Source organism: Bidens hawaiensis, unplaced genomic scaffold (genome assembly GCF_021521415.1).
Source record: "Bidens hawaiensis isolate Kalapana, Puna unplaced genomic scaffold, B.hawaiensis_p1.1 tig00008505_1, whole genome shotgun sequence".
Taxonomy (NCBI): Eukaryota; Viridiplantae; Streptophyta; class Magnoliopsida; order Asterales; family Asteraceae; genus Bidens; species Bidens hawaiensis.
This window is the reverse complement of record NW_027491606.1, coordinates 825,844-853,621: the sequence shown is the minus strand read 5'-3', so window position 1 is coordinate 853,621 and position 27,778 is coordinate 825,844. Positions and strand designations below refer to the sequence as shown.

General features: G+C 37.4%; 2 protein-coding genes across 2 annotated transcripts; one reads left to right on the top strand and one right to left on the bottom strand.

Moving 5' to 3' along the window:
- Positions 1–5,203: 5,203 nt before the first annotated feature.
- Positions 5,204–22,391, bottom strand: LOC143529142 (zinc finger CCCH domain-containing protein 8-like). Its single transcript, XM_077024993.1, has 4 exons — positions 22,143–22,391; positions 21,927–21,989; positions 5,585–5,689; positions 5,204–5,431 (listed from the first exon to the last, which is right to left on the bottom strand). The coding sequence occupies exons 1-4, from the start codon at positions 22,275–22,277 to the stop codon at positions 5,252–5,254; spliced, it is 483 nt and encodes a 160-aa protein (XP_076881108.1). The 5' UTR covers positions 22,278–22,391; the 3' UTR covers positions 5,204–5,251.
- A 4,578-nt stretch (positions 22,392–26,969) lies between these two features.
- On the top strand, positions 26,970–27,458 carry LOC143529158 (putative mitochondrial protein AtMg00240). Its single transcript, XM_077025004.1, has one exon. It carries the CDS (start codon positions 26,970–26,972, stop codon positions 27,456–27,458), a length of 489 nt encoding a protein of 162 aa, XP_076881119.1.
- Positions 27,459–27,778: the final 320 nt, after the last annotated feature.

The window sequence follows — 27,778 nt, the reverse complement described above, 5'->3', positions numbered from 1 at the left end:
ACACGAAAAGACCATTTCCTGCTTCCATTCATCGATCAGATGGTCGAGCGTTTGTCAGGACAGCAGTTCTACTATTTCCTTAATGAATTTTCTAGTTACTACAAGATTCCCATTGCCTCGGATGATCAGGAGAAAAGCACATTTACATGTCCCTTTGGCACATGCGCCTACCGACGCATGCTATTTGGATTATGTAACGCTCCAGCCACATTTTAGCGGTGCATGGTGGTCATTTTCCAAGAGGTGATAGAGGATTTCATGGAAGTCTTTATGGATGATTTTTCTGTTTTGGGAATTCCTTCGATGAGTTGTTGCGTAACTTAGATCGAGTGCTCGCTAGATGTGAAGAGAAAAACCTTATGCTTAATTAGGAGAAATGCCATTTTATGGTTCGTGATGGTATTGTTTAGGTCATAAGATTTCTAGTGCGGGGATTGAGGTTGAAGAGATAAAGTAGACACCATTTCCAAACTTCCATCGCCCACTTCTGTGAAGTCTATTCGTAGTTTCTTAGGTCATGCAGGATTCTACCGCCGATTTATTAAAGATTTCTAGAAGATTTTCCGTCTGATGACCCATCTCGTAGAGAAAGATAGGTCGTTCGATTTTAGTGATGGGTGTTTGAGGGCCTTTGAGTTGATTAAGGATAGGTTAGTGAGCGCTCCTATTCTTTTTGTTCCTAATTGGACTCTTCCGTCTGAGATCATTTGAGATGCGAGCGACTTTGCTATTGGAGCCATGTTAGGTCCGCGTCGAGAGAAACATTTCCATCCCATCTATTACACTAGCAAGACCCTTAACGATGCTCAGGAATATTAAACCACGATAGACAAGGAACTTCTTGCGGCTCTTTTCACGTGCGATAAATTTTGTTCTTATCTCGTACTTTCTAAGACTATCATATTCACTGATCAGCGGCTCTGCGATACCTGTTCTTTAAGAAAGATGCAAGCCCCCGACTCCTTCATTGGATCCTTCTGCTTCAGGACTTCGATATAGAGATAAAAGAAAAAAGAGGAGCCAAAAATGTCATTGCCGACCACTTATCACGGCTAGAAAATCCCGACATGGACAAGACCCGGGAACAGAGTATTGGTGATGATTTCCCAGGTGAGACTATATTGTATTTAAAAGCGAGTGAAGAGGGGTATCCACGGTTTGCTTATCTTGCTAACTATCTATCCTCTGGTGAGTTAGTGCCCGGACTATCAGCAAAAGAAAAGGTTCTTTGCAGATATCAAGTTCTCCATTTTGGAAGATCCGTACCTATTCCGTATTAGCGCAGATCAGGTGATTCTTCGATGCGTTTTTGGTGATGAGGCTCGCAGCATTCATCGACATTGTCATGAGGGCCCGACCTGTGGCCATTTTGGCGTGACTTATACCACCAAACGCGTGTTTGATGCGGGATTCTATTGATCGACTATTTTTAGAGATGTGCATGAATTTTTTTCGTTCATGTGACGCATGTTAGAGAGCCGATAATATTTCATCCTGAAATGATATTTCCCAAAACCCCATCCAGGTGATTGAGATCTTAGATATATGGGACATTGATTTTATGGATCCATTCCCTATGTCCAGAGGGAACAGATATATCCTCGTTGTGGTCGACTACGTGTCCAAATAGGTGAAGGCTCAAGGCATACCTATAAATGGCGCGGGGGATGTAGTGGGGTTCATTCGAAAACTCTTTGCTCGATTCTGTACTCCTAAGTCCCTGATCAGTGATAGGGGAACCCACTTTTGTAATGCTCAGATGGATAAGGTCTTGAAACGTTATGGAGTCGCCCATCGACTTTCTACAACCTACCATCCTTAGACTATCAGTTAAGTGGAAAACATCAATCGTGGCATTAAGAGAATCTTAGAGAAAACAGTGGGGAACAGTCGTGCGGACTCGGCTGAAAAGCTGGATGATGCACTCTGGGACTTCTGTACTACATTCAAAATGCTTATCGGGACCACTCTCTTTTGGCTAGTTTATGGAAAGTCATGCCATCTCCCTGATGAGTTAGAGTATCATGCGTATTGGGTTTTAGCGCCGTAAATCTTGATTTCTCTGCGGCAGGAAAGAGTCGTTTTCTTCAAATTCATGAGGTTGAGAAGCTACAGAACGAGGCATATAAAAGAAGTTTGGGGTATAAGAAGCGGACAAAAGAACTCCATGATAAACATATTAAGGGGCCCAAAGAGTTTAAGTGTGGGATAAGGTTCTTCTGTATAATTCTAGGCTGAAGTTGTTTCCGGGTAAATTGAAATCACAATGGGCTGGTCAGTTTGTTGTGAATGAGGCATCTCCTTATGGAGCGGTGGAGATAGAGGCTGACGATGGACGCTCTTGGAAAGTGAACGAGCATAGACTGAAGCATTATGTTGGAGGTCCACTTGGTGATCGCGAGGAGGAGGCATCTACCTTGATCCGCCTGGAGAGTAGAGGAGGAGAGCACACTCGGGACCTCACCCGAGTTGTAGAGTTTGCATAAAACTTAGTTGCATTATTTTCTTTTATTTTTATTATTATTTATTTTAATTTTTTCTTTGAGTTTGTTTTAGTCCTTAGAGTCTGTTTGATGTTTGCTTTGGGTTGTTTTGAGTTTTATTTTGCAGGATTAGATTTTCTCGTTTGTACTCAATCTCAATTCGGATGAGGATTTTTCTGAGCCAATCATATTCTAGAGGACACCCATAAGCTGCGGCCACGAATGAAATGCTATACGGTCGCCTAATAGGAACATGACTTGGAATGACAACTGCAATAATACCAAGGAAGTCTGTTTCATTGTACTTGCCTTCTTTGCTTTAAAATTCTACTTTATTTTTTGTCTTTTCTATACCTACATTGGGGACAATGTTGATTTTAAGTGTGGGGATAGGAACTGATGTTTTCTTTAAAAAACACAAAAAAAATGTTAAAAAATATGTCCTTGTAATTTTTTTCTGCGTTAAATAGGAGATGATATTAAATTACCAATGAATTTTGACAGCACTAATGAAAATGTTTAAGAAATTTTAAAAGAAATTAAGGTTTTTAAATCAATACATATGCTGGGATGTAACTAAATGGGTAGTCTCTGTGTTTGATGTGTCAGTAGGCCCAGCCCTTAAGAATGAAAGGACAGCAAGCTTGTAGACTTAATTTAACTTAAATTGTGTGATTTTTATTGGGATACATGTTAGACTTTAGAAAATGGGATGAAAGGTCGGGTCATACTCAAGCATTACACTGTGTTCCCGAGTTTCATTCATTAAAGAAGGAAAGGGAAGGAAAAGGAGGGATGGAAAAAATATGTTATGTTCCCGAGTTCCATTTAAGAAAGGAAAAGGAAGGAAAATATAAAAAGGGTGTTCCCGAGTTTCATTATCCCGAGTTCACTTATGGATAGAAAAGAAAGGAAAAGGAATGAAAGTAACAAAGTTGTTATGTTCCTAAGTTTTTTTTATCAAGGAAAGGAAAGGAAATAAAATTAAGTTGTGTTCCCTAGTTTCATTAAAGGAGGGAAAGGAAAAGAAAAGAAAGGAAAATGTAGAGTAAATTAAGTGGTATCTCTTTCCTTCCAAATTGGAAGGAATTGGTGGGAAAGAAAGGAAAGGAAAATCTTTCCATTCATTTCCTTTCTCTCGTTAAGTAATCTCGGGAACACGGTATAATGAAAGAAAAGGAGGGGAGGGGAGAGAAACTGAGTGTAAATTAAGTGAATTTGTATCTTTCCAATTTGGAAAGATTTGGAAGGAAACTTAATTGAAAAGAAGAAGAAGATGCCAAAAGAAAAGATAAGAAAATAAAACTTTCTTTTCCTTGCTTTTCTTTTCATAAATGAATGTTTAGTTTGATCGTAAAATTAAAATTTTATAGAAATCTGAATAGACTAATCATACGATGCTTGGGTAGGTTTAACATTACGGTATGCCTAAGTAGCTTGTGATATAAACATATAATTCATACTTCTAGTTTTAGTGTTAACACTTCATTAGCGTATGGCTTTATAACCTTAAATCCTGGGTATACATATCTCCTAAGTGGATTTATGAATATTAAATGAGCTCAAAGAGCAAACCCGTAGTTTTTCTGTCAAACATAAGTAATTAAACTTGATCATTTCATACTTCAAAGTACAAATAAACTACTGACCTGATCATCCATGTTGTTAGTCATATGGGGTCCCCTTGTTCGCGCCCTATTACCATTAGGAAATGAACCATAAGGGACACGTCATATGTAAGCCCTACAGATGAATTCGTGCATATTCACCTATGGAGATGGAATTTGGGATGTTGTTTGATAACAAGGGTATGTCATGTAGTGGGGAACACTTACTGACTAGTTTCTTAATACATACCTTAATCATATCTAATGGCTGCTAGGTAGACTTTGATGCTTAAGCTTAGGTGGATAAACAATATCCTTGATTGTCTTTAGTTGTTCTTATATTGGCACAATCTCGTTACCAAACCTGGCGTCGTCTTCTTGACCGAAAAGCATATCATGTCAATAACACTAACTCCATTGATTGATATTGATTAAGAAAGTGAGGTGTGGATGAATAATATGGTAATTTTTTGAAGTAGTGTAGAGAGAATTTGAAATGGTGGTAATTTGGTTAAGTAAATGGTGTCTATTAGGCAAAAACAAACAAAAAATTAAATAAAATAAAAAAATAAAATTTAAAAACCCAAGTTCAGCTGTCAAAAGCATAACACCCTAGGTCCAACGTTCTCTTTCTCCCATTACCCGGCTCACGTGAGCTCGCTCGTGGCCCACGATGTGGTGGGCGCGAACGACGTGGCTTACGCTAAACATCATTGGTGAGCCACAACACTCAGATTTAGATACAGAGAGGTTCTTTGCTCAATATTGTGAAGAGTCATCTTTTTCTCAATGCTATGCGGAGTTGCCTTTACACACTCCATAATTATAATGTTTACACATCTAATTTCTTGTTCAAATTTTAGCGATTACGCAACCTTCTAATTAGAGTTACTTCTTTCTTATAAAAAAAATTCTTGTAAGGACAACAAACACAATTGTAAGAAGTTTTACATTTACTTGGAAGGAAACTATATGTTAAACAAAAAAAGTATGTAGGTAAAAGTAGAAACTTCTCAATCAACAAACATCCAAACGCTATTTGAAGATACATTAGCATATCCAAACTCCAATCATAAACTCAAGAAGTTTTCACAGCAAGCATATATTACTGATTCCCATTATTTCCTTCATCTGATAGCTGTTTTGACGAGCTCGCAGCACTTATCGGATAGTGTGCTCCATGACTGGAGCCAAGCATCCTTCATGATACTCTAGCACTTGACCAGAATCATGAGAACCATACTCTTGAGGAGGAAAGTATAGCTCTGGGTGGTGGAACTTACAGCCAACTCCATAGTCACACCTATGATTTCTCATATAGAACAAGCATGTTGGCTTATCCTGCATATAGAAGATAATATAATCAAATGTATTGCCTTTTACAATTAAAAACCTAGAGTTTTTGGTCCAACTATGGTTAAAGATGTCTCTAAATCTATTAATTGTTAATGGGATGTGTAAAATAGCCAAAAACACAAATAAGAAATAAACTACCAATCGCATCGGAAGCCCATCTGAGTTGTACTGGGTCGGGGGTTTTGGTATTGAGTGAATGAAGTTGCAATAGGTTCCATACTTGCAAAATCCGGCACGGAAAAACTGCAGTAAGAATAATTTGAGACAGTCACAGGGATGCTACCTTTATCATAAACATACAACTTCAAAATAGGGTGTTAAAAATATCTAGAGCGTCTACTTATAATATATGTGTAAATTCAAAAGATAATTAATAAAGGACATGTGTGTAACCAACACAATGAGAAGTGAAATAAAAAAGGGATTCCAACATGATAGATTACTCAAGATCAACACTATTGAAGCAAGATCTCCTTTAATTTGACATAGTTAATCAAACATTCCAAAGACAGATAAATACATTCTATATAAAAAAAAGGCCATGGTCATGTATACATGTTGGTACATGATGTCAGTAGTTCAGTATCTAGTGTCTGTAATCGATTTATTATGTTTTGTATTTAGAATTAAGCGAACTTGTCTCACAAGTTCGCCTGATATAGGCGAACTTGTGGGACAAGCGAAGTTAGTGACAACTTCGCCTAAACATGTTAGGCGAAGTTGTCGAATGTTAAGGTTACGGCTTGTTTGTGGGTGTGGTTCAGTTTTGTGTAATCGGTGATCGAGATATCACGTGTTATCAGTTGCAATACAACATGTTCTTTGTTTATTGTAACGTGTGTTTGATTGTGTTTAACGTGTTTCGTCTTCTACGCTCGTATCGTCTTACGTAGGGATTCCGCACCTACGTAGAACGAGATATTCCGTGTAGATCCGGCTGGGAACCTACAATTGGTATCAGAGCGTTTTCTCGTGATTGTGTGGTTCAGGATTATCACACAGGTGTAGAAATCATTCCGTTCGACTATTCGCGGGACGAGTTTACGTTAATATACCGAGTTTTTGTGTCCTACTCACCTCCCACCAACAAAAACAACCCATTATACCTTCGTTTACCTCGCAAAACGTCAAAATCAAACCTGCAAAAACAATTGTTCATCAGGCGAAGTTGCCGCTACTGTTTGTAGGGTTTAGGCGAAGATATAAGGTTAAGAGAAGTTATTAACAACTTCGCCTACCTCACAAGTTCACTTAACTTAAGCGAAGTTATCTACAACTTCGCCTAATCAGGCGAATTTAAAAAGGAGCGAAGTTAAGAATTCAAGCGAAGTTAAGACTTAAGCGAAGTTAAGTTTAACTTCGCCTACAGTACTGTTCAGAATAAAATTTTTATTTTTGGTTTCTTTGAGTGCTCGTTTGTATTTCTTCCAAAGATGACTTCTATAAATATTACGGAACTGGTGAAAATGGAGGTGGAAGCAGGTTCAGCTACTAAGGCACCGAAAATGCTTAAGGGAACCGATTTCGTGGCTTGGAAAGATCGGTTTGAGCAGTATGTTAAATATCAAGATGCTAAGATGTGGGTGTGCATTCAAGATGGATACATTCCACCAACGGCTTTGTATGAGGGTCGTGAACAAATTAAGAAATACAATAAGATGGAAGAGGAAGAAAAGAAGATGTATGAGGCTGAAAGCAAAGCTCATGCTGCGATAACAATGGCTCTTCTACAAGAAATTCTTCACACCTTCAGGAAATATAAAACCGCCAGAGAGCTATGGGAAGTGCTTGAAAACCGATATGAAGGTAATGTGAGGATACGTGCATCCAATATTAAGCTACTCAAAACCCAATTCTCGGTGTTCAAGCATTTGAAGAATGAGTCACTTGATGATATCATCACAAGGTATTACCACTTGATGACCGAACTCAGGAACTTTTCAATTGACTATAAAGAAGAAGAGATCGTGGAAAAACTCCTTGATGCTCTCCCACCGAAATGGGAGATGTACACTGTCTTGATGAGAGAAGATAAAGAGTTTGCCAACATTGACTTGGAAACAGCAGTCAACAAACTACGAACTTTTAAACTTAACATGGTTCGAAAAGAGACACCAACTGATCAGGTTCAGGATCCGGGAATGTACGGTGCGAAAGTTAATTCAAGTTCAAGTTCGAAGTCAGAATCATCTGCTTACTACTCAAAGGGAGACTCGAGCGCTAACTCAACTCATGAAGGTCATGTAACTCTCAACATGGATGGTGATGTGTGTTTCGTAGCTGGTGGAACAAACACTTCTAAACCTCAAACAACAAAGGGTAGTTTTTCTTCAAGTGTTCCGAACAACAAATACTCTCAGATGCCCATGAGTGTTAAATCTGCTGAACAGCAGTTTGCTCTCTATGCATCTTTCATTGCTTCTTACGAAAATTACATTAAAGGTAAAATCGTTGATCCTGCAACTTTAGACGAAGACTATGATCAGATCGATGCTGATGATCTGGAGGAGATGGATCTGCAGTGGCAGATGGCAATGATAGTAAGAAGAGTTAAAAGGTTTATGAAGAAGACTGGTAGAAAATTCGTTGGTGAAAGACCAGGTTTTGATAAGTCAAAGGTTCGGTGTTATAACTGTCAACAGAATGGACACTTTGCTAAAGAATGCACAAATGAACGGATAGAACGTAGTCAGAACAGGCCAACACAACCGAATGGGGGAAGTAACGAGAATAGGGCAATGATATCCAGACAGAACGGGGAATACAATTGGAATCTGCAAGTTGAGGAAGTGTTCGAACAGGCCAACTTGGTTAACATCGAAACTGAAGGAAAAAACAGAGAGACAAAAGAAGATCAAGCTTATATGGTAGAGGTGACAGATCAGCTCTCTGAGGTAAGTTCTAAACTCCCTTGTACGAAATGTGAAAATCTGTCTGAACAGTTGAAAACGATAACTGATCAGTTTGATAGTTTGGATGCTCAATTTAGAACATTAAAAGAAGATCATTATTACACTAAAACTAGAGAAAAAAATTACACGGTAAAAATAAAAGCTAGTGAGAAAGATATCAGAAGTCTTAAAGCAAGTCTAGCTGAAAAAATACAAGTAATTGATCTTAGCTATGAAGTGTTAGAAGAGAAAACCAAACTAATTGCTGAAAGGGATAAACAGATAGCTGATTACCAGGTGAAAGTGGTGGAACTAAACAGAAAGCTTGAGCAATTTAGAAATTCCTCCGCAATACTTGATCACCTCGTAAGTGATCAACGTTCCCCAGTTAAAAGGGGAGGAATTGGATATTCTGAAGTTCCACCACCTTATAATCATAACTATACTTACGATCCTAGTAATCAGAAATCTGTTGATGTTGAAATTGGTCAGACAGTTCCTGTTAAAGTTACGATTAAAGATCCAGAAGTTAGTAAAAGCGAAACGAGTAAGCATGTTTTGAATGTTAAGATTTCTGTTCCTAGTTCTGTCTCATCAAATTCGGACAAGACATCCGAGCCTAGTGAGACAAAAGAAGAGGTTGTGTTACTAAAACGTGGAGAGGAACATAAACCAACTTAAAAGAATTCTCCACTAAGCCCGTATGTCCCACCATATGTAAGACAAACGGGAAGTAATGCAACCTCAACATCTAAAACAACTGTTGAGACGAAAGTTGAACACAGGAGCTGTTTCAGATGCAATCAAACAGGACACCTGATTGCTGATTGCCCTCTGAATCAGAGATTCAGAGGTATGAGGCCTTCGAAAACTGAGAATAGAACTAACAGTAATTACTATAATGGTAAAAATGAAAACTCATCAAAGTTCAGATATTGGACTAATCCAGGTTTTCAAAGAAGTCGATCTCAGTTTTTCCCTGTTAACAACCAAATCATTAGTAATAATTCATTTAATTCACGAAGGTTTGGATGGCCTCATAGTCAATCTACTAGAAGGTATCCTTTTAGGACTTACAGAAATCATTCTAATACTAACTTTGGACAGCCAAAGTACGGGATGCCTGTTTACAGATTTAATCGACCCAAGACCAATAGGTCTTGGGTCCCCAGATTTTAATCCTTTGCTTTAATCGTGCAGGAACAGTTGAACAGGGCTGCAAACAATCTATGGGTTGTGGATAGCGGCTGTTCCCGGCACATGACGGGTAACAAGAATTTGTTACACAAATGGAAACCTGTTCAGGGAGGTAGAGTAAGTTTTGCTGGAGAGAGTGGTGGTAAAATTACTGGAATTGAAACGGTGACTAATGGTAAAATGAAGTTAGAAAAGGTGAATTTCGTTGAAGAGCTGAAGCATAATCTGCTGAGTGTGTCTCAGATCTGTGACAAAGATTACACTGTGCACTTTACCAAAAATGAAGCGATCGTACTGTATCCTGGTTTCAAGATACTAGAGGAATGGATAGTAATGAAGGCTCCAAGGGAAAAGAATACATATGTTATGGACATGAGGTCGACTGAGATGGCAACAGAAGAATCATGTCTTCTGTCAAAAGCAACTGAATTGGAGTCCGAGTTATGGCATCGAAGAATGGGGCATATTCATCTTCGAAAAATGAACTACATTGTCAAGAATGGGCTGGTGCTGGGTGTTCCCTTGAAAAATTTCAACTTTGAAGACCAATGCTTATCGTGCAAAAAGGGAAAGCAACATAAGAAATCTCATCACACCAAGAAGGTTAATTCAATAGTCAGTACCCTAGACCTACTTCACATGGATCTCTTCGGTCTCGTGAATGTAAAAATCCTAGGTGGAACATCATACTGCTTGGTGATAACTGATGATTTCTCTCGATATTCTTGGGTATATTTCCTGAAGACAAAGGATGAAACGGTTCAGTTGGTAATGAATTTGATTATCAAGGTAGAGAATATTATGGGGAAAAAGGTTAAATACATCAGTACTGACAATGGGACAGAGTTCAAAAACTATCAGATGGATATATTCTGCTTACAGAAAAGGATAGACCACCAGTACAGCGCTCCGTATACTCCGCAACAAAATGGGGTGGCTGAGAGGAAGAACAGAACGCTAATTGAAGGAGCCAGAACCATGCTGGCTGATTCTAAACTTCCTGTGGTGTTCTGGGCTGAAGCTGTTGCAACAGCCTGTTATATCCTTAATAGAGTTTTAACTGTTAAAAGATTGAATAAAACATGTTATGAACTTATGCATGGTAGAAAGCCTAACTTGAGTGGTCTCGAACCATTAGGGTCCCCGTGTTCGATATTAAAGACGAACTCAAAATTTGGTGAGATAGCCGACGAAGGTATTTTAGTCGGATATGTTGTTGGAACACCCAACAGACGAGTCTTTAATCTATCGACCAGCAAGGTTGAGGTGGTGTGTAACACTGACATCACAAGTTACAAATCACCAAAACCAAGCACGGGACCCGCTGGGGCTTTCGACCATGATAGGCTTTTTAAATCTTTTAATTTGCCTTACTTGGATTGTGCAGAAGTTGATGAGAGAATAGCTACGAAGATGCTTTATGATGAGGAAGAAAATTTTGTGCAACGACCGCAGTACCATGAAAGTCAACATTCCTCGTCAAATGCTGTCGATACCCCTGCTACCTCTACAGAAGAGGAATTCTTCAATCCTTTTCACTCTCAACAACAATCACCCATTGATGAGCTATCTTCGAACCTGGAATACAATCTGCAAGTCAGTTCGGTTCCGACTACGAGTGTTCACAAAAATCACCCTTTGGAGAACGTGATAGGTGATCTGTCCGACGGTGTGCAAACAAGACGAAGCTTGAATGAGCACACTTGTGTTTACACAAGCATTAAAGATACAGGCATCATTAACGAATGCTTGTACACCTGCTTCATCAGCCAGATTGAACCAAAGAACTATCAAATGGCTCTCAAGGACAGCTCGTGGGTCGAAGCCATGCAAGAAGAGTTAGCCCAGTTCAAGAAGATGGAGGTATGGATTTTGGTTGCAAAACCGAAAAATGTGCATGCGATTGGCACAAAATGGGTTTTCAAATGCAAGAGAGATGAAAAAGGGATAATTATCAGGAACAAGGCAAGGCTGGTTGTAAAAGGTTTTAATCAGCAAGAAGGGATCGACTACAATGAAGTGTTTGCTCGTGTGGCGAGATTGGAAGCGATTCGATTGTTTTTGGCATTTGCTGCACACAAGGAGATGAAGGTGTTCCAGTTAGACGTGAAAAGTGTGTTTCTTAACGGTAAAGTCGATGAGGTTGTGTACGTTGAGCAACCTCCGGGTTTTCCTGACCCAGACTTTCCTGATCACGTGTACAAGCTAAGTAAAGCGCTATATGGGCTACATCAGGCCCCTCGTGCCTGGTACGCAACTCTATCCGATTACTTGCTTGAGAATGAATTTGAAAGGGGAAAGATCGATAGCACACTGTTCGTTAAGAGAAAAGGAAGCGACTTTCTTCTGGTTCAAGTCTACGTGGACGACATCATCTTTGCTGCATCAAAAGTCGCCATGTGTCAGGAATTTGAAGCCGTCATGAAAAAGAGGTTTGAAATGAGTGCTATGGGTGAACTAACTTTCTTTTTAGGACTGCAGGTTGATCAGAAGAAAGATGGGATGTTCATTCATCAGACTAAATATGTCCAAGACGTTCTCAAACGCTTCAAGATGGAGGACAGCACTCCATTTGATACTCCAGTTTGCGTCAACCATAAACTGGGTGCTGATTCAGACAGTGATGCAGACGTGGACCCCACCCAATATCGGGCAATCATAGGTTCTTTAATGTACTTAACTGCATCTAGACCTGATATTATGTTTGCAGTTTGTCTTTGTGCTCGCTTTCAGGCAAACCCAAAGGAATCTCACATGAAGGATGTGAAGAGGATATTGCGATATCTCAAAGGCAAGCCTAAGCTAGGGTTGTGGTACACGAAAGGAGGAGACTTGGAGTTAGTCGCTACACGGATTCTGATTATGGAGGATGCAATCAGAATCGGAAGTCAACAACAGGTGGATGTCAGTTTCTTGGAGGCAGATTAGTGTCCTGGCAGTGCAAGAAGCAGACCTCAGTCGCCATTTCTACCTGTGAAGCAGAATACATGGCAGCATCGAACTGCTGCTCCCAGGTTCTTTGGATACAACAGCAATTGCGCGATTACGGTCTGAATTTCACTTATACTCCTATTTGCATAGATAACACTGCTGCTATCTCAGTAACTAACAATCCCGTAAAGCATAGCAAAACTAAACACATTGACATCCGTCATCATTTTATACGGGATTGTGCTGAGAAGAAATTGATTGTGCTCGAAAAGGTTGATTCGTTAGATAATTTCGCTGATTTGTTTACTAAAGCGTTTGACAAAACTCGTTTTCATAACCTTGTTGAGCTAAATGGGATGATCAATCCCGAGTAACCGTGTTCTTCATTTTTATTTTGTTAAAAAAAAAAAACGTCACTATCGCTTAGAATTATGTCGGTTGCTTCAATTTGAAGGACATATCTTCGGATATGTTTGGTCCTCATTTTTACCTGTAGAGTATGAGGATAGCCATTAACCAAATGACTGAAAGTGACCGGGGCGGTTTATGATGTGTTTTTATTCTTTCGCTGAAAATTAGTCGTTCATACTTAGTTAGAAGGACACATACTCGTATGTGGTCGGTCCAGCTGATCCATTGGATCTTCAGGATAGTCGTTTACCTGAAGACTTCGACTTGATCGGGGCGATAGAAGTTAAAATTTTTTAAGGGAGATGAAATAATTTTTCAAGTCTACTGCTTCGTAAGAAGTAGCTATACAATGTTTAAAATAAAATTGATCCAACCTTGGAAGTGATGGACAAACTGATTCTGTGTGCTTAACTAGTGAAGTTATTAGGCCTAAAAGACTTTAGAACAGTCATTGTATGTCATGGTAGCTTTTTATGGTGCGTAAAAGTAGAAGTGATACTAACTAAATCTCCTCGATTTTACGTGGAAACTCCTTAAGAGTTGTGCATGTCTCCATATATATCTTTCCGAATGATAGGCAGAAAAGCGATTACCCAGTCATACACGAGCCCGTGAGTGTTCTGATTCCCGTGAAGATAGCGTGTCAAGAAACTGCAGTGATCCAGATTCGGGACTTGCAGTTGTTTACTACTCTGAAACTGTGTAAATATTTATTAAAAAAAATATATATGTGTTATTGAGACATTCTAGAGCTAATAATGTTAATACTTCTCAATCAAGATGCAAGAAAGAGAATGGGAAGAAGACTCTATAGATCGACGTGTACTTACTATTTAATCAGACACTACGGGTCGAGGTCAACTCGGGGTGACTTGGGGAAAGCCAAATACGCTTTGACAATAGATAGGAGACATCATAATCTCTGAGGTGTTGCCCATTTAAATTTTGAGCTTAATTGAACCTAACCCGTATCACAGAAGCGATGAAAACCATTTTAAGTTATTTACCTGCTTACAACCTGTTTCTTTATGTCATAATACAGCTGAACATGGATCTATGTGACAGTCACTTAATTAGTATGATTCCTGTTCGGATCTTTTCTAAAACATGTTGGTCCCCGACTAGACTGAAATTTGATCCGGTGTACTTTATTTTTAAAATTTATTCTACTTATGTAGTTGTATGATTTTATACCTGGTTACTTGGTTCTTGATCGGATTAGTTAACTCTTTAAAGGAAGTTTTGAAAGTTAATGGCATAATGTTCAATTTATAAGGGTCTGTTTGGTAAAGTTTCATATTGAGCGAAGTTGAGGAAAGAGGCGAAGTTGTTTAAACAGGCGAAGTTATGGGACAGGCGAAGTTAATCCTAACTTCGCCTGTATAACCTTGACCCTATATAAAGAAATTTTTGGTCAAAGCTCAGTATTATTTTTCAAAACCCGGCGAACTTATTCTCAGTTAACCCTAAGCGAAGTTATATCTCGATCACATCTTGTTGTTTTTCTCAGTTTCTAATCCGATTTAAAGGTGTGTAGTGTCATCATATCGTATAATCACTGACAATGGCGTAAATCAAAGGTCGTTTCGACCCGATTCGTGACCCCGTTCTTTCAAACATCCAACACCCGCTTTTCAAACTTGTTTTAACGTAGTCGTATTCAACTTGATCGTGTTGATCTCCGTCAAAACATGTTTGGTTAAGTCCGCAATCTCCAAATTGACCAAAATCACTTCGTTTGAATGTCTAAACTGTTGCCGCTTCATATTCAGGCGAAGTTACAGTTTAGGCGAAGTTATCCTTAACTTCGCCTAAGGTTTAACTTCGCCTGATATTTAATTATTTAACAGTATATGAGGCGAAGTTGTGGTTAGGCGAAGTTATCTATAACTTCGCCTGGCCCTTTTAATTTTTTTTTATTAACTGTTATCAGGCGAAGTTAAAGTTTAGGCGAAGTTGTTCCCAACTTCACCCCACCCCTAACTTCGCCTATACAGAATAAATCATAACTTCGCTCATGGTAACAGGCGAACTTGTGATTTGACTCGACGATTCTCTAACTTAGACTGTTTTTTGTTGCAGAAATGGCAGCTGTAGCTGGAGCAGGTGGTGACGAAGGAGGAGATAACAATCGGCAGTTTTTCCCGGGGCATAACATGTACATAACTTTGGACCCGGATGCGAGCGGTGTTGATGATTTCCGCGAGATCATCACGTTTCTTATCCGCTCGCGTATCTTCCACGCTATTACCACAACACTGCCTATATCTTTGCCAAACATAGAAGATTTCTGGCAGACAGTGGAGTATGATTGTCGAGTCGAGCCCCCGGTTATGCGTGCAATGGTTAACAATCAGATAGTACAGTTCTCGTCTGAGCAGATCAGGGTGGCTTTGCAGTTTGGGGATGAAACGAGAGACTATCCTACAGACTTCGTGGCTACATTCAGAGATGGTGCTTTTCTGAGAATGGGATATTCTGGTCCATTGGGGGATACTCAAAGACGAAAGGGATTCTTGTTAGACCAATGGCGATTTCTTATGCACGTGATGATCGTGTGTATGTCAGGGAGAAAGGCTGGTACGGATGGAATGGGTGCGACCATGCAGTCGGCATTGACAGCACTGACTTACAATAAGCGTTATAGCTTTAGTCAGATGGTGTTCTACGAGATAGACCGTCAAAGACGAGCGGTGGCGCGTGAGAGATTTCTGATGTATCCAAGATTCCTTCAAATGATCTTGAATCATGTTGCTCCCACGTTACCTCAGCGCCGCCCGATTAGATATATGGAGAGTGTAAGCAAGAGAATCTTCGCTCAGTGTAGGTCATCAAGTGCAAGAAGCAAGCCTGAGCTCCGTCCTCGACATACTCCATTATTTGGGTACTTGATCAACCCAGAGTATGTTCCAGCTCGTGGGGACGAGTTTCGGGATCCGGCACCACAACAGGCTGGAGCACCTCAACCACCACCTGAGGTACAACAAGCTTTACCTGCTGCTCCTATTGTGGCACCGGAGGAAAATGTAAACCTTGAAGCTGCTTTTGGCGGTCAAGGTTTCTTCGATATGGAACGTGTTGATCCTGAGGAAGAGGTGCAAGTCTCGGTTGCACGGGTTACTAGTGTGGATGTTGCTATGGCAGCTACGACGGAGGCTGATTCTGATTCCTCAGATGATGATGTGGCTGAAGCTAGACGGATTTTAGTTACACAAGAAAGGATTCATGGGAAGAGGAAGAGAGACAACGATGACAGTGATTCGGACTTTGAGGAAGATTTACATCAGTTGATCCGTAGATCGAGAAGAGAAAGGGCAGGTGCAGGTTCGGGAGCTGGTGAGAGCTCAAGGGTGGTTCGTTTCACTCCACCCGCACTGTCTGGTATGACTATAGTCTTTACACCATTGCCAGTTACAGGGCCAATCGCCACAGATGTTCCCGTGGTGACTACCTCATCTTCCTTCGGCATCCCACCCACTACATTCCAGCTCTCAGCTCCGGAGATTGTGTCCTTGCCACCTACAACTCTTACTCCAACGGAGGTCGTAGCAAGGTTTGTTGAGTCGACAGTTGTTGCTACTGCAGGGTTGTCGGTTACGATACCACCTGCGGTTACGTTTCCACCTTTTTCTGAGGTGTCGGTTACATTGGGAATCCCTCCTCCGTACGCTCAAGACATATCACATCTGAGGTTTGATTTCGATGCAACCTTATCCGACTCGGAAAGAATAGCAGCGCTGGAAAGGGTCGTGGCAGAACAATCAAGGGTAAATCTTATCCAGACTCATGCTATTCAGCGCCTCGTTGCGGAGAATCAGATTCAGTCGTCCCTCCTGATCGAGCATGGTAAAATAATTGATGCTTTGAAACAGTTCTTGGCATCTCAGGGGGGGAGACGAGCTGTAAGGGTGACGAGCTGTAAGGGTGACGAGCTGAGGACAAAAAAGAGCAACGATCGAGACGATCATCCCAATGCATCGAAAGGTGCAGGTGGAGAGTTGCCAAGAACTGAACAAGCTCTTGGGACTTCCACATCTCAGGGGGAGTCAACGAGTGCAGCTGGCGGTTCAGGGGGTGATGATGTGGTGGTTGTGGATGCTGAGGAGGTGTTAGATGATGTTATAGGTGATGAGGATGTGTTACCGATGGAGGAGATAGAGAAGATAGGGGCTGAGATCGTGATTGATAGTGAAGTTGAAGAATGAGAGATTGTGGAGGACAACGTTGAACATGAAATTCCAACGGTTGAAAAGTCAGATTTGGGTCAAGATACGGGATTTGATGAGACAAAATGGGAGGAGCAGCCAAGATGGAAAGAAGGATACGCTCAGTGGTTCGTAAAGACTAAGAAACCGGCGGTCCCTACTATGTTCAAGAAAAGTTACAACATCAGGGGTTATGCTGAATCGAAAAGGGGGATTATATGCTGGTTATATGATGAGCAGTTGAGACTTTTTGTGATTAAACGGTATGATGGGGTTCAGTATTTCAAGAGGTTGTTGAGATCGTTGAATACGTTGCCTGAGTGTGAAGTGAATGACTTAGCCAGGTTGGGGTTGATAAACAGGAGTGATGATAACATGGCTAGGATCATTGGAAAGATAGTCTGGAAGGAAAGCATAAAGGAGAAAAAGTTCGAGCTGTTGAAACCACAGAAAGGAAAGCTCGTTGAAGACAAAGACAGAGGAATGAGAGCAGATGGCAAGCCTTGGATGATAATGAAGTATAAGCCGATCCGGTGTCTAAAAGAAGTGCCGATGAAACAAATGTCCAAGGTGTGCTCAAAGATCTGAAATGGTGGTACGTTGATTGTGAAACAGCTGAAGCAGTAATGGAAGATGAAGATGAACAAGAGCTGATGAGAGTATATGATCCTATGCATTTAGTGAATTTGTCTCAAGCTGATCTGCAGGTGCTGAACGAGAAAAAGATATTTTACATTCCTGCTTGGAAAGAAGAAGCAAAGAAATATTAAAGAGTAGTTTCAGTTTGTGTACGAGAAGGCGTTCATGCTTGAAGATGGAAGATACAAGATTTTTGGGATTACGAGACACGTGTTTGAAGATAGAGATATAAAGCTACTGCCAAGGGGGAGTCTGTTGGTACATGATGTCAGTAGTTCAGTATCTAGTGTCTGTAATCGATTTATTATGTTTTGTATTTAGAATTAAGCGAACTTGTGGAACAAGCGAAGTTAGTGACAACTTCGCCTAAACATGTTAGGCGAAGTTGTCGAATGTTATATAGGTTGAGGTTACGGCTTGTTTGTGGGTGTGGTTCAGTTTTGTGTAATCGGTGATCGAGATATCACGTGTTATCAGTTGCAATACAACGTGTTCTTTGTTTATTGTAACGTGTGTTTGATTGTGTTTAACGTGTTTCGTCTTCTACGCTCGTATCGTCTTACGTAGGGATTCCGCACCTATGTAGAACGAGATATTCCGTGTAGATCCGGCTGGGAACCTACAATACATAACTAGAATACGTGATGCTGAAATAATTATTTTAACTATTCCTGATTATGGTGTAATTAAAAGGTGGATATCGGAATCAAATACCAAGTTTACTGATGCGTACCTTCATTCGTTGAGTACGAGGTCACAATTCATTCTGCACATGTACATTTAGTCTATATACTGCTTGCAGTTCATTAGTAATATAGCATGTGAATGTCTTAATACAAAAATTAATATAATAAGATAATAAATAAATAAAATCTAGACCACACTTCCTCCATACAAAATGGACGATTAATGATTTATACTCTTACTAATTAAGGAACATAACTATAATTTGTATTAGTAATTTAGATTAACTAATATTAATAATGCAGACTGTTAAAATGAATAAACTTAGCATTCGCTTTTACTCGTGTTATTATTGTAATTATGCATGTAATCGATATTAGGAACATATTATAATTAACAGATCTAATTAGTCATTTAACGATTATTTAGTTGTATCTGCATGAATTTAAGAAACTAATGTCTGTAATTATCACTCCCCATTTTGAAACATCCTATTATCGTTTTGAGCATTCCGTTCATCATTCTTTATCACTATCCAATTGTTCTATCACATTCTTCAATCTTAAAGCATACCCAATATCAACATATTGGTATCCGAGCACAAATCTAGCTAGGAGACGATCCTACAACAACATCGGACACACAACTACAACATGAAAAGGAATAGAATGGGGACTCAAAACTGCCATTGCAGGGAATAAGGGCATTTTATAGCAGATTGCAGGATGAAAGAATGAGGTGAAGCCACGTCTCTAATATTTAGAGAGATGACAAATGTGGGTACCCAGGATTCGTAGATTTGATAAACTAAATTAATCTTTATTAATATTTATTGTCTAACACTTATGGCATTAGTATAGCAATTGATAAAGTTAGTTTTGGTGGTTAACAGTTTAACGGCTATTCGCGTCAACCACCAAACTAACTGCCAAAAATATTATGTATTTATACGTTTAATGTATCCGGTGTTATTCACTATGATTATCCATTAAAACTTTCAAACAAATATCCTTACTTTATGTTGCTTTACTTTGGAAATCTTTGAGCAATTGTGTTGTTGAATATGTTTTATGTTCGTTTGATTATCCAAAGATTGTTAAAACCGGGTGCATTCGTTGAATATATTCCACTGCTACCGACAAAGTGATATCAGAGCCACCGTTCGCATATCTACGCGACGAAAGAAAAATCCTATCCTAACACTTGATTAGTTCCTGTAAATGATGAAGCCACACGATAAATAAGCTAGGCAATTGATGCAGGCACGAGTGAACAGAAGCCAGATGATTATACAGAAGAACTGCTTGTTATAGGGACAACAATTGGATTATGGTCCAAAATTTGGCATGTGAGTACGCACTAAGTTTATACATCACTACTATGGTAATATTTATGTCTTTAAATGAATCAAGAATTATTTTGGCATGGAGCCAAGGACATGGGAGAATGATTTCTTGTTTATAAGAGGTTTGGGCATGGTTGATGTTAAAACTAAAATGGACTTTCTAGAATACCAAGCGTATTCTACACTCCTAATTTGAATAAAAACGTCCTGAGTTATGATTAGTTAATTTTACAAGGGCATGTTGTTAAAACTGAAGACAATTCATGACATAATTTGCTTACGTTTAAAGATCCGTGTAATAAGAATCGTAAAGATATAAAGAAAATGGTGAGGAAATAAAGCAGATCTCCACGAAGACGTCGATATCTCCGGTCCACTTGTGTTACTTATTGCGTTTGTATTGTTTCAGTTATTGGTAGATGACTGTAGCATCAAATAATATTGAACAAAAATAATTTGATTGGAAGAGCATTTAAGATTGCATAGCCTTATTAAATTTACTTGATGATTCTGAGTTTTCATACAAGTATAAGGATCTCTTATGATGCAAATTTGAGAATACGGTGTCTTGGTTCTTATATTATTTTCGAGGTTGGGATTGGAGTTCGAAAAAGGAACTCTACTTAGAATTGTATACATCCAGTATACGGATGTGTTGGTATGGAACTACTCTCGTTACCAAATTGATAAGAACGAAGAGGAAGAGGAAGATGATGCAGAGCCAAGTATACCCGGACCAAAAGGGAAGAAAAGTCTAGATGAAATCCATAACCACTCCGTTGTTGAAACAAACTTTGCATTGGATGTTGGAGGAGATACGATTGTGAAATCATTCAACTCATGGTTTTCATTCACAATGTAAAGTGTGTACAGGCTAGTATTTATAGACAAGCATATGCGCTAATCTACTAAACATATCCGCTAGCATCGGCAAGCGTATATGTCATATACGCTATCTAAACATATACGGCTAACTAAACATATGCGTTAACTAACATACACGCTAACTAAACATATACGCAACTACTTATATGCTACATATCAACAGATTGGAGCAACAAAGTTTGAGAAATGAGACTTTTCAATTTCCATAAAGATAATGAGGTTATTGAAGTGGCTACAAGTACTTCACTACCAGAATCATCAACTGTTCTGCTTAGAGGTTTGTGTTAAAATGAGTAAACTTAACATTCGTTTATTATTGTAACTATGTATGTAATCAATATTAGGAACATATTACAATTAAGAGATCTAATTAGTTGCTAACCGTTAGGGTAGTTATATGACTATTAAACGGTTATTTAAATGTATGTGTATGTGTTTAAGAAATTCATGTTTGTAATTATAACTCGCCAATCGCCATATTATTTAGATACGTCTTATTATCGTTGTAACCATTTCGTTCATTGTTATTTATTACTGTCAAATTGTTCTATCACAATCTTCAATCTTAAAGCGTATTGAGTACCAAAACAAACCAATTGTAATTTTATTAAAAGTACAATTAACCACAAAAGAAAACTTTTGGGGATTAGTTGTGGGCAAGTTTAATATAAATGCTGGTAAGAAAAAAGGAATATTTGTAAAAAAAAATCGTTGATTTTGTTTAGTTATGTATGTAAACATTAGGAACATATTGTAGTTAACAGATCTAATTAGTCATTAAAAATTACAGTTGTTTGTCAGTCATAAGACAGTTAATCGATTATTTAATTTTATGTGTATGTATTTAAGAAACTCATGTTTGTAGTTATAACTCACCGAGTTATTTCGATACATCTTATTGTTGTCTTAACCATTTCGTTCATTGTTCTTATCACTGTGAAACTTTCTTCAATATTAAAGCCAACCGAATACCAATTGCAATTTTATTAAAAATACAATTAACCACAAAAGAAAACTTTTAGTTAACAAAAAAAGAAATAGTGACATGGACTATAAATAAAACAAATCGTTGATTTTTTTTAACATAAAATAAATAGTGACTTGTTACCGTAATCTGATTACCAAAATACCATTTGCAGTAATTGTGTTTTTAAAAATTAGCTATATCAACTTAATTGGATTTAGTAGGAGTCAATATAATGATTAATAACCTTAAAATCGTTACCAACAAATTCAAAAATTAATCATCAAAATCACATTGCCACGGATATGTTACAATAGATCAGTTATACCTTGCATATGTTTTTCCGAGTGTAATTTGTACACATATTTTCAGTCGATTCTTTTTGGACAACCTTTGCATAAGAAAAAGCATACACATCAGTTATCAACTTTACATAAAGAACCGATTAAATGAAAATTAAAAAGATCAGGACAACAAACCCCATAATTTATTGGGTTTATTCAATTACAGGGTTTTTTTTTTTCTTTTTACGAGAATTTTATACCTGTGAATCTTCTCGAGGGGAGTGATTGTACTTGCAGTTCCGACCATAACTACATGTACCATATTGAACATAGAAGATACAGTCCTTTTTAGGTAAGGGACTGCATTCAAAATTCCCATGTGTAGAATTTTCCATTAATCAGAATCAGTTATTAACAAGAGCTCTGACAGTAGCCCAGTGACTACATACGGATGGATTTGGTGTGAATTAAAAGGAGAGGAAGTGTATGAAAAACATGAGTTTCCTCTGCTTTTTAGGAAGGGGATGGAAAAACAAAAGTTTTGACTAAAGGATAACAAACCATAGGTAGGTCCACCCCATACATTAACATCAACAATTCTTTTCACACTCATCATTAAATGTCATATCTAATGATAGTAGTATTGCTATGTTCAAAAATAACTATGAATAATTTTATTTTTATCGTCACTCTTTATTAAGGTGGTGGGGGTGCGCTCGGATAAAAAATCCGGGTACCCCAGGTTTATGGAAAATACTACCCCCACCCCTCATTCTCCTTTCTCGGCTATCAAATACTGGTTGTAGAACCCCACTGGTTTTTGGAAGAGTGCGGTTGTTGACAAACGTTGGCGTTCAATATATCTTTCCTTTTCCATTAACGAAGAACACTTGAAGAAAGTGAGTTTTCTTTTTCCTTTTTTTTTCTTTTGTTTGTTGAGGCGTGTGAGAAAAAAGAATTATGTGTGTTGATTTTTTTTTATGTGTGGGTCCCGTAATACATATTTATTAAATTCAATTTTTTTAAAAAAAAATTCTTAAAGTAGTTCTTTTTAGAGAAAGAAAACCCAAAATAACCATTTTTCCTTAAAATTTTTTAAAATTTAGACTTTCCATACGTATTGTTAAAAGATAATAATATAGAGGAAGCATGCCAAATAACTAAGGAAAGTTTGGGAGAATACCAACTTTAGGAAAATAATGAAGGGAAAATCCAAATAATTTTGAAATGTTGAGTAAAAGTTCAAATTTCTACTAATATTTCAAAATTATTTGGAATTTTGAACTTTTACTCCAATATTTCAAAATTATTTGGACTTTCATTTCATTATTTTCCCAAATCTGGTTTCATTCCTAACTTTCCTTAGTTATTTGGCATGCTCCCTCTATATTATTATCTTTTCCCAATACGTTTGGAGAGTCCAAATTCTAAAAATTTATAAGGAAAAATGGGGCTATTTTGGGCTTTCTCTCTCTCTAGAAAGGACTGTTTTGGAAATTTTCCCTTTTATGTTTAATATATAACAACCTTTTTTCTTTAATTAAAGAGAAAGAAAATTTTACAATTAACTACTAAACGTACAATTTATTTTTAACTAGATGTATAATTTAATTTAAGTTAAAAATTATTTTAGGGTGATTGAAAGGAGTGGCGCCATCTAACCTTATAGAACAATCCAGTGGAGTTTAATGTAATTTAGATAACAGTACATAATTGATCGGGTCTTATGTTAGTTTAAAAAAAGTGAAAGAAGCACCCCTACCACCCTTACATCACTTCATTTTTTCAGGTGCATTTATTTTTAAATTTTTTTTCTAATATTATCTTACTATACTATTAAAACAATACAAAGTTTTTACATGGCATTCAACTAGCATGTCCACATAGGCTTTCAACTCGTCAATTTTCTATTTATATAACTTTCACATGTTAATTTGAACATTAATTTTAAACATTAACTCCTAAAACCATGTGTAGTGGATTTAACTTATTGTTTAATAAAAATGCCACGTCTACGCCATGTAAGCAAAAGTGAATTTACTAAATCCTATTTTAAATCAACTGTAGTGGTTTTAACTAATTGTATTTATTACTCGATCATTTTTTATTTACGCAATATCTTATTATTCAATAAACTTAATTCAAATAATAAAACCACATAATAAAATACTAGAATATTATAATAAAATAAAACTTACAAGCATTAGGAATTAAAAAAACGACACCTTCATAGGCCGAAGATTAACATGAGTGTCTCTATTTCGGTAAACTATTCTTTCATAGGTCTTTCAATAAATTAATCTTTCACCAACTAGCTATATTTGAGCCTCCACACGTTCCCGTTCTAGTGGTAGTCGTTATCTAAGCAATTCCGATCGTGATTTTTGGTTGTGCTCGACTAAATAAGTTTTACCCTTACTCAAACAACTTCGATTATCATTGCCTTATTGACCTTCTAAGAAGATTCGTCGGCAGTTGATCCATTTTTATATATATATATATATATATATATATATATATATAATAATAATAATAATAATAATTAGAGAGTGAATTATGAGAGAATAATTAAAAATACATGAGGTTTAAAGACAATTTATACATTTGTAAATTACCCATTGAAATATCCTTAAAATAATCTCTCAGTGGTCATAGAATATCAATCACATACTCTTAGCGCCGCTATGGGCTTAATGACAGATGCTTCAACTAAAATTGTGTAGTGGTGCTTGGCTAGAAGTTAGGATCCGACTCATCATTTTATTGCCTTATTTCTTCCCACTACTTCTAGTCTAAGATGAAGAAAATTTCGAAATATATTGTTATAATCATTATTTATTAAGTAATAAAGACAATTAATTGTTTTCATTGTTATTTTTTAAATTTGAAGACTTTGTTATTTTATTTTTTTTATTTTGGGAAATTATTTATGAACGTTTGGGCTAGATGTTTGGATTGAAGGTGGTTAAGGTCACAAGGTTTGGATTATATTGTTGCTTTATTAAACGCGCGGTTTAATGCAAGTTATAATCATATCTCGTTGTTATATTCATATTTTTAGCATTTTTTATGTTGTGTACTTAAATGTTTTATAATTTCAATAAAAATAGTTTATAACACACAACTTATGTTACATCATCTACATGTTTACGCTTCAAAATTTACAACATATGACTTCAGTAGATGATGAAGTTTTACCTAATATGTGTTTTTTGTTTCATGGTATAAGTTAAAAATATGTGGCATAACTTATAATTATGCTTTAGATTGTTAATTTTTTCTATTTGTCTTTGTATGTTGGGTTCTTTTGATAATATGATACCTTATAATAATCTTACTATACTATTAAAGCAATACAAGATCTTCATATGGCATTCAACCAACTCATCAATTTTCCATTTATATAATTTCCACATATTAATTTGAACATTAACTTTAAACATTAACTCCTAAGTTGAAGAAAGTTTTAAAATATATTATTATAATCATCATTTATTGAGTAATAAAGACAAATAATTGTTTTCATTGCTATTTTTGTAAGTTTTGATACTTTGTTATTTACTTAATTTTTTTGAACTGGGGACTGGATTAATCCAACGTGTTTACTTATTGAGTAAAGACATTATTCATCAGACTACTTGTGTGGCTATCCCTTAACAAAACGGTATTGTTGAAAGAAAGCATAAACATTTACTTGAAACCTCGAGAGCTCTCATGTTCCAATCTAAACTTCCTGTTCAGTTTTTGGGTGATTGTGTTTTAACTAACCTTTAATCAATCGGTTTCCCACTGAAATTCTTAACAATAAAACCCCGTATGAGGTTTTAACAAGAAAAGTTCCTTCTTACGATCACATGAAATCTTTTGGTTGTCTTGCTTACGCTTCCACTTTGACTATGGAAGAGACAAATTCAAACCAAGGGATGTACGTTGTGTTTTCCTGGGATATCCTCTTGGTAAAAAAACTTATAGATTATATGATCTTGACACAACAAGGTTATCATATCAAGAGATGTCGTTTTCTTTGAAGCTTTATTTCCTTCGATAACTAAATCTAAAGAAAGCTTCGTTTTTCCATCCATTGGCATCATCAATCAATTTTTCGATGATCCTTATCCATCTTTCGCTTCTACTCCGACTATTGATTATGTTCCTCCTAATGCATCCTTTGCTATTCCTATCCTTCTTCTTCTTATTCTCTTCCTAATGATCCACCTGTTTGAAGGTCTTCCAGAACTTTTTTTCCGCCTTCTTACTTGAATGACTATGTTTGTAATCACTCTAATTCCTTTTCTCATTGTTTCCACACTGTCACTAATTTTTGTTCTTCTTTTACTTCTTGCTCTTCTTCTCATCTTCTTCTTTCCAGTCAGTCTCTCACCAAAGCTATTTCTGATTTACATGAGCCTACTTTGTATAAGGAAGTCGCCAACATTCATGAATGGCAAGATGCCATGAAAGTTGAGTTTCAAGCCCTTGAAAACACTAATACTTGGAATGTTGTTGATCTTCCTCCTGGTAAGAAAGCTATTAAAAGAAAATGGGTGTTTAAAAAGTTAAACACAAAGCCAATGGGACGGTTGAGCATTGTAAAGAAAGATTGGTGGTGAGAGGTGATACTCAACAAGAAGGGATTGATTATACTGAAACTTTTTCTCCTGTTATCAAAATGACCACCATTCGAAGTCTTATTGCTGCTGCTACAAATCGAAGTTGGCATCTTTTCTAACTTGATGTTAATAATGCTTTTCTCCATTGAGATCTCGAAGAGGATACCTATATGCTACCACCACCTGATATGCATCTCCCTAATCATCAGGTGCTTAAACTTCAAAAATTCTTATATGGTTTGAATCAATGGTATGGAAAGTTGTCCTCAGCTTTGAAATCACGAGGGTATATGAGTTCTCAGAATTATCATTCTTTATTTTCCAAATCCATGGGATCATCAGTGGTTTATGTCGATGTCTATGTTGACGACATTTTAGTTACTGGAAACAATTTGGAAGAGACCAATAATCTCAAGAATTTTTTGGATTCTTCTTTCAATATTAAAGATTTGGGGTGACTCAATTATTATTTTAGGAATGGAGGTTCTTTATACTACTAAGGGTGTTATCATGTGTCAACGCAAGTTTGCTAAAGACATGCTTTCAGAATTTGATACTTCCAACATTTCTATCAACAATTCCTCGCCGCCTCATCATTTGCAGTTTAAAGCTCATAAGGGACTCGCTCTTGATGAACCTTTACGATACAGGAAACTTGTTGGTAAACTTAATTACCTTACTCACACAAGACCTGATATTGCTTCTGCTGTTCAACTTTTAAGTCAATTCATACAAGATTCGAGGATGCCTCATTGGAATGCTGCTCTTCACACTCTTTCATATGTCAAAGGAACTTTATCTCAACGATTATTTTTCAACAACAATCCTTCTTTTAACTTACAAGCATTCTATGATTCAGATTGGGCAGCCTGTCCTAATACTCGTCGATCGGTCAGTGGTTTTTATATTTCTCTTGGGGGTTCTCTAATTCTTGGAAATCTAAGAAACAACCTACTGTTTCTTTAAGTTCTGCTGAAGCCGAATACAGATCTCTACGACGTGTAACTACCGAATTTGCATGGTTGACAAGACTTCTCTTTGAGGTATGTGATCCTAACATTACTCCTGTCACCCTCAAATGTGACAGACAAGCTGCAATTTATATTGCAAAGAATCCTGTCTTTCATGAGCGAACTATCAATCAATCAATCATGCCCAGTAAAATCCCACCGACAGCAAAGCTATAAGTAGGGTCTGGGGAGGGTGGGATGTAGGAACACCGTACCTCTATCCAAAGGAATAGAGAGGTGGCTTCCAGAGAGACCCTCGGCTCTAAGTACATGTGA